Below are 7,180 nucleotides of genomic sequence, written 5' to 3' on the forward strand. Positions count from 1 at the left end.
AAATGTAATCTTGAGACCCACCCTTTACCTGTAGTGGCTTCTTCGTAAGGATGAGAGCATTCTCTTCTATCACTCACCAGACTCAGAAGATCCAGTGTTACGTGATACTGCGGCCTAGTTCGTCGTCCACATGCAGGTTCTGCTGATCTTAAAAGTGTCCTGCCGAGCCCACACCTTTCCCCAGCTCAGTCCAGGGTCGTGATTGCTTTAGGCCGTTGTGTCTGTGTGCTCATTCGCTCCTGGGTTCTGTCTCGCTCCACGAATGTCGTGTTGTTTATTTCGGCCACGCCCAAATCCTAGAGGGGCCAGGGGAGCCACGCCGCCGGCTCCCGTGCCCCCCAGTGCTCTGGGATTTGCTGGCTTCCTGGCACAAGAAGCTGGCCCCTCCCCAGCCATCTTCTCCAGCCCCTCCTGGCTGCCTCCGCCCAGCACGGGTCACTTGGGTTGTCGTGACCATCCGGGCACTGGTCTCCTTCCCTCTCAGGCGCAGTGGGCCCTGCTCCGCGCCCCTCCCGCAGGTCTGTCTCCTCCCCCAGCCAGCCAGCGTCCTCCCGGAGTCAGGCAGGACTCTTCCCTCCCCACCAGCACCCCCGGTAGGCGCTGGACCAGTGTATGGGTCTGGACAGGGACGAGCGTCGTGCGGTGGCCCGTAGGATGGCCTGGGCCTGGGCGCTCAGCAGCTTGAGTTGCCCCTTCCCTGTCCCTAGTGCACAGTGTGGAGCCTGCTGTCCAGGAGAATGGTGACGACGCGGGGGAGGGGAGGGATGGCAAGGAGGCCGAGCCCGGCTCCCCCAGGAGGTGCGACATCATCGTCATCTCCGGCCGGAAGGAGAAGTGTGAGGCCGCCAAGGAAGCCCTCGAGGTGCGTTCAGAACCCCACCACCACTCCCACGTCCCTGGGGGCCCATCAGCAGGCACCGGGGTGGGGGCAGGGAGGGAGAGCGGCTCTAGTCACTTGAGCCCAAGCACCTCGGCTCGCACTGCGGAAGGTGCTGGACTGGGTCACAGCCCAGGAGCAGGGCTGCAGGCCCGGGCCAAGGACGGGCGCGGAGCTGGCGGGGCTCGGACTCACCCTCCGTGGTGTGCAGCTGCCGGGGCTCACAAGGATGAGTAATTGCTGAGCGCCACCTCAGTGGACAGAACGGGTTCTGTCGTATCACGGGTCAAGTGGGGCAAGCAGCTTGCTGAGGTAAAGGGCACGGTCGGGGCTGCAGTCGGGATAGTGGAGTCTGTGGTCCCGGGTGGTGTCCCATTGCTCTGACCCACTCTAGGGTCTCAGCGAGGCTGGGATCAGGGCGAGCCTCTGTGTGAGCCCCACTCCCCTCCTCTGTGGGCCCCTGATGCCTCTCCCTGGAGTTGTGCTGCTTTGCTTCTGCAAGGGGCTGCCGCGTTGAGCACAGGCCCGGGTCTGTTTGCTCTGCCAGCATTGACCTGAAGACTGCATTCCACATCCTTTTTCCGTGTCCTCTGTTGAGTCAAAGGTCTAGGCAGCATTCTCAGTCCGAGTGGAATGGCACAGAAGGTTCGATTGTCACAGGCTCGTCCCCTGTGCTCCATGAAGACCTGTTGCTGAGCCCACAGGGTCCCTCTGCTCTTCGCTCTCAGGCTTAACCTCACCCCCTGCCCTGCAGGCGCTGGTTCCCGTCACCATTGAAGTGGAGGTGCCTTTTGACCTTCACCGGTACATCATCGGGCAGAAGGGAAGCGGGATCCGCAAGATGATGGACGAGTTTGAGGTACAGCTGTTGGCGGGTCCTTTCCCTGGAGACCAGGTGTCGGGGGGGGTGCCCCCCAGGTCAGGAGGTCAGCCCTCGGAGTGGGGCTTCACGTCCCACCCGCCTTGTCCTGAGCCTGCAGTTGTGTCCCTGGCCAAAGGGACAGGTGGACAGCTGATCACGGCTCCCAGGCTCCCCGCTGGTGGGGACCAGATAGACACGTGTCTGTCCTGCACGTGCATCAGGCCTGTCCCCGTCTCCGCACAGGTGAATATTCACGTCCCGGCACCTGAACTGCAGTCTGACATCATTGCCATCACAGGCCTGGCTGCGAATTTGGACCGGGCCAAGGCTGGGCTGCTGGAGCGGGTGAAGGAGCTGCAGGCAGAGCAAGAAGACCGGGTGAGGGCCGGGCGGGGCCGCGTGGGCCAGGGAGGATCACCCGGGGGGCCCCGACCTCCAGCTCCCGGGCTGCCCCTCAGCCAATGAAGTCAGGTGGCAGCGGGAGAGCCAGTTGACCCACCGTGCAGCGAGCTTTCATCAGAGGCAATGTTGGGGCCGTGGCCCTTTCTTCTTGACGTAACGGTGGCAAAGGTGGGCTTCCACGTTAATTAGCTGTTTCTTAAGTAAATCTGAAGACATTTGCCAACCTTACAGGGAAGGTTCAGCTGGGGAGGCCTGGGAGCCATTGCTAGGAAAGACCCCCTCTCCCCCCAACATGTGACTGTGGTCCCACACGGCTCCCACTGACGCCCTCGGTGCTGTTTCCCTGCTGTTGGGTGGACATGAGAAGCCGCTTTGCCTCTCTGTGGGGCTGGCGTTTGGAGGATTCCACGAGTGATGCACGCAGGGGCGGGTGTTCGGGAAACTTGAAGCACCGTTACATTTTATGTGGGGGTAACGGACTCCTTGCTGAGGGGAACCTTCCTGGCGTCTGGTGATGGGGCAGGGCCCGTGAACCTCACGAGTCTGTGGTCCCTGCTGTTTCAGCCTCGGCACAGGCCATGGGGGCCCTTCTCTGCCCAGGGCTTTGCCTGAGCCTCTGCCTGTGGACATCCCTTAGCGCTTTTGTTCCCTTTTGTGGGTTTTTTTTTGGTTTGGTTTTGGGGTGTTTTTTTTTCCCTGCTTTCGTACCCCTACCCCAAAAGACCCAGAACTTTTTTATACTTACTCATCAGGTCTCTGTTTCACAAGTTAGGGTAGTAGAGCCCAGGGCTTGCTGTGTGCTGTGCCAGGCCTGTCGGTTACCAGCACGCAGCTTTCCCTCTTTTCTGAAGGATCTGTGCTCGTGGTTGTGGAATGGTCAGGTCCTCGGGTTCTCATTACTAGCTGATGGCGGAAGGGGCGCAGCGGCTAGCGGGAAGGCCGTGTCTCGTTCTTGTTGCAGAGGTGACGACGGATCCCTTCCAGGTTGAGGATGGAAGGGGCGCGTGGGTGCGCGATGCTGAGGGCCGAGGCGGACGTGCCCCCCCTCCCCCTCACTCTCTCTTGTCTCATCTGCAGGCTTTAAGGAGTTTTAAGCTGAGTGTCACTGTAGACCCCAAATATCACCCCAAAATCATTGGGAGGAAGGGGGCAGTGATCACCCAAATCCGCTTGGAGCATGACGTGAACATCCAGTTTCCTGATAAGGATGATGGGAACCAGGTAAGGAGGACCCCACTTGAGTCAGATGCCACGGTGGAGCGCTTCAGGGGCAGAGGGGCTCTCGGTGGTCTTCGTCCTGACCTGGGGACAGTGACCACGCAAACTTAGGGCGTATCCAAAGGGGTGATGAGAGTAGCAGGTCTCTGGGGAGCTGATTGTGGCTTGGGGTCTGGGCCCATGTTGGCCCAGGCCAGCGCACGAGGCTTCTCTGTCATGGGCTTGGAGCACTTTTCCCATGCCCACCTGGCCCTCCACCTGCTGCACTCAGAGGGCGGTGGAAGGCAGCCCCTCCCCCCAGACATGGCCCCCAGGCCATCGCACACCCCTGCCTGCCCCCTCCCTCGCACTTTCTGCCCCTCAGGCTCAACCTCTGGGAGGTGACCTGGGCCCTCCTGTCCCCCGCCCTGCCTCCTCTCCTCCCAGCCTCTTACTGCTCTGGACTCAGCCCCTGGCATCCTCACTGACCCTGCTGACCCTCCCCGGTGCATCTTGGGCAGTGCCGTTTCTTCACCTCTGTATTTCTAAGCTGTGTTCATAAAACTACTGTTCTTCTTCATTCGAGACTTTTTAAACTTATCTTGATCTTGAGAATTTAGTTCAAACTCTTCGCCTTCACTACCTTTTATTTCCCCCAACTTTTCCACGTAATCATCAGTTTTTAGTCACTGTTTATAGTGTTGAGATTACTTTGGTTAGCATTCCATGAGCCAGGTGGGGCTGAGTGGTCCTGGGTCGCATTCGTGGCTTTTTCCTGTGAGGCTTATGCTGCGTTTGCAGTCTGTTCTGTGCTGTTGTGTACTTGGCGGACGATGGGACCGCCGTCTGGGCTCTGCTGGGCTGGGTTCTGGGTGGAGCCCGCCGCCCACCATCTGCATTTGCTTCTTCGGGACCGGAGGCACCTGGCCACAGCCCTGGTGTGTCCTGGCGTTTCTCTTGTCTCTCTCCTGGCGTGGGTCACCGAGTTCCTGCTCTTCTGTTTTGTGTCCAGGTGTTCGTTTGTGTCCTGTGGTCCTTCTGCGTCGTGTTGTGTTCTTCGGTGTGGGCGTATTGCTCTTCCCTGTCCTGAGGAGCATGGCTTTAGGTTGTCGCTTCTAGTTTCCTTCTCTCTGCCTTGAGTTACCCATTTGCTCTGCTCATCTTTACGGCCCTGGCGTCTCACCTGCTGGTTTGAGGGGCAGGGGTGCCGGCCACGGTTGTCTGCACCTTGTCTCCAGGTCGGTGTGTCTGTCCAGCGGAGACGCCTCCAATGGAGGCCACCCACCCCCGTGCCCTCAGCTGCCAGCGTCCCCTTGGCTTTGGGGCCCGGTGCCCTTCCTCCTGCTCGTCCGCGACTGTCTTTCTGGTGGAGTGTGTGCGGGGGGCGGGAGAACACAGGTACTGGTAACCTGCTGTTTTAGGCGCTCTCCCTTCTGAGCTGGTTGGGTTTCCCCTCACCCTTAAGGTGAGGCCTTCCTCACCCAGGCCCGCTGAGCGCCTACCCCTCTTCTCACCTCCCCACAGAGCTGCGCCCCGCTGGGTCGGTGCTCGCAGTCAGGCATCCCTGGGTGCCCCCTCTTCTGACCGGATTCTCCTTTCTCAGCCCCAGGACCAAATTACCATCACAGGGTACGAGAAGAATACAGAAGCTGCCCGGGATGCCATATTGAAAATTGTGGGTGAACTTGAACAGATGGTTTCTGAGGACGTCCCGCTAGACCATCGTGTTCATGCCCGCATCATCGGTGCCCGTGGCAAAGCCATCCGCAAAATCATGGATGAATTCAAGGTGAGTCCCCGACCTGATCGTGAAGGGCGTTGAGCCCTAAAAGCACAGCAGGGGGGAGCGGCTGGGTGCTCCGTGCACCATCGAGCCACTTATTTCCCCACGAGCCAGTTGAGGGGGCAGCGGGGACCACCTGGGGCTTCACCTCTTCCTGCCTGGGTCGCTGACCACACTCGGGAACCGGATCGGGAGACTTCCGAGGCTCAGGTCTCTGTCCCTCAGGTAGAGGTCGCGTGGGGTCACAGCTGTGTGTAGTTGACCCTGTCGGCAGCGCCCTGCGTGGCCTGCGGAAGGCAGCAGCCCTGTGGTGGCCGATGGCTCTGCATCTGTGAGGGCACATGCGGCTCTGAACACCAGGTGCCCCGCAGGGCCCCGGTCCTCCCGAGGGGGGATCTTCAGTAGAAACAGACCGTTCCCAGCCGCACACGACGGGGCCCTCAGAGCCGTCTTAGCTGCTGTGTGTGCTCCTTCCAGGTGGACATTCGCTTCCCACAGAGTGGGGCCCCAGACCCCAACTGCGTGACCGTGACAGGGCTCCCGGAGAACGTGGAGGAGGCCATCGACCACATCCTCAACCTGGAGGAGGAATACGTGAGTCCGGGCTGGGCGGCAGGCACCTGGGGCCGGGTGCAGGGGTGCCCGTCGGGCATCGCTGCTGCAAACTGACACCCCCCCCTGCACCCACAGCTGGCCGACGTGGTGGACAGCGAGGCGCTGCAGCTGTACGTGAAGCCCGCCCCCCATGAGGAGTCTAAGGCGCCGTCCAGGGGCTTTGTGGTGCGTGACGCTCCCTGGACCGCCAGCAGCAGCGAGAAGGTGAGGCTCAGCCGTCCAGCCCCTGCGCGTGCGCCTCGGCGGCCGTTCCAGAAGCTGCTAGGGGGCGGGGGCGGGGGCGGGGGCGGCCTCGTCACTGAAGCCCAGCCCTCTCTCCCCCCACAGGCTCCCGATATGAGCAGCTCCGAGGAGTTTCCCAGCTTTGGGGCTCAGGTGGCCCCCAAGACCCTCCCATGGGGCCCCAAACGATAATGATCAAAGAGCAGAACCCTCTCCAGCCTGCTGACCTGAACCCACCACATGATGGTTTGTCTCAATCTGACCCAGCGGCTGGACCCTCCGTAAATTGTCGATGCTCCCCTTCCCCGAGGTCTCACAGCGAAGCCGGCACCCCGCGCTGTGTGTGGCCCGGTCCCGGGCCTGGTGGCACCCAGCGTAGCGCGGGGCCTGCTCCCAGCCTTCGCTCTGGGCGGCTCTCCACTCTTGTGAACACTAAGGAGGTCACAGGACGGTGTCACCCAGCACGTCAGCGAGGCTCTGGCCTCCGCCAGGAGAGCACCGCAGGTGCAGCCGAGTCTACTTCCTGTGTCATGACCTCAGGAAATAAATTTCCTTGACTTTATAAAAGCCAAAACGTTTGCCCTCTTCCTTTCCCACCCCCCTCTCTCTCTCATGCCTGCCTGCCATCCAGATGCTCCTCCCTGTAGAATGTGCTCCGCCTTCTTCCAGCTGCCAAAAAGCCCAGTTACCCAGACCAGGGCAGGGCAGGTCGGGAGGCCCGGTGTGCACACTGGGTGCCCGCAGACCCAAAGGAGAGCCATGGTGGAGCCAGAGGGATCAGGGAGGCAGGAGGGAAACGCGGTTCTTGGGGGGCCCTGGCTTGCCCTGTGTCCCGTCGGGGTCTCTGCCCCGGACCGCACAGGCGCAGGCCCCGCGTCTGGTGAGCCTGGTGAGTGCGGGGCCTGAGGAACACCAGGTGGAGAGGAGGGGGCTGGCTGGGGAGGTGGAGACCACCCACTCCTGCTGGGCGGAGGCCCCACCCTTTGCACGCTGGCTGACTTGGTTTTACACCACCTTCCGCTCCCTCGCACCCACCCCTTCCCAGATGCCCCCTGTTGAGTTAGTTGCCTCTTTCTACCTCAGAGCTGGTATGGGGTGTCCCGAGCTTCAGGGTGTGTTTGCTGCGGCCTTGGGGGCTGGAAGCCGAGTGCCCGGCTCAAGACTGTGCTGTCCCTCACCCACTGGGTCGGTGGCCAGTGGGCCCGTCCAACGGGGAGCACAC

General features: G+C 61.4%; 1 protein-coding gene across 6 annotated transcripts in view; it reads left to right on the plus strand.

Moving 5' to 3' along the window:
* The window catches only part of HDLBP (high density lipoprotein binding protein), a 67,325-nt gene extending 60,793 nt beyond the window's left edge, over positions 1–6,532 (plus strand). For 4 of the 6 annotated variants that reach the window (XM_060151611.1, XM_060151612.1, XM_060151610.1 and 1 more), the window contains 8 exons: positions 708–862; positions 1,632–1,736; positions 1,983–2,117; positions 3,219–3,362; positions 4,942–5,127; positions 5,599–5,715; positions 5,812–5,940; positions 6,064–6,532. In XM_060151611.1, coding sequence (XP_060007594.1) covers positions 708–862; positions 1,632–1,736; positions 1,983–2,117; positions 3,219–3,362; positions 4,942–5,127; positions 5,599–5,715; positions 5,812–5,940; positions 6,064–6,150 — 1,058 coding nt within the window. In that variant the 3' untranslated portion in view covers positions 6,151–6,532. Of the gene's footprint in view, positions 1–707; positions 863–1,631; positions 1,737–1,982; positions 2,118–2,992; positions 3,126–3,218; positions 3,363–4,941; positions 5,128–5,598; positions 5,716–5,811; positions 5,941–6,063 lie in introns of those variants that run through there. The other 2 variants (XR_009540988.1, XR_009540989.1) reach the window with 2 other exon arrangements.
* Positions 6,533–7,180: the final 648 nt, after the last annotated feature.

Source organism: Lagenorhynchus albirostris, chromosome 6 (assembly GCF_949774975.1).
Source record: "Lagenorhynchus albirostris chromosome 6, mLagAlb1.1, whole genome shotgun sequence".
NCBI classification, from domain to species: Eukaryota; Metazoa; Chordata; class Mammalia; order Artiodactyla; family Delphinidae; genus Lagenorhynchus; species Lagenorhynchus albirostris.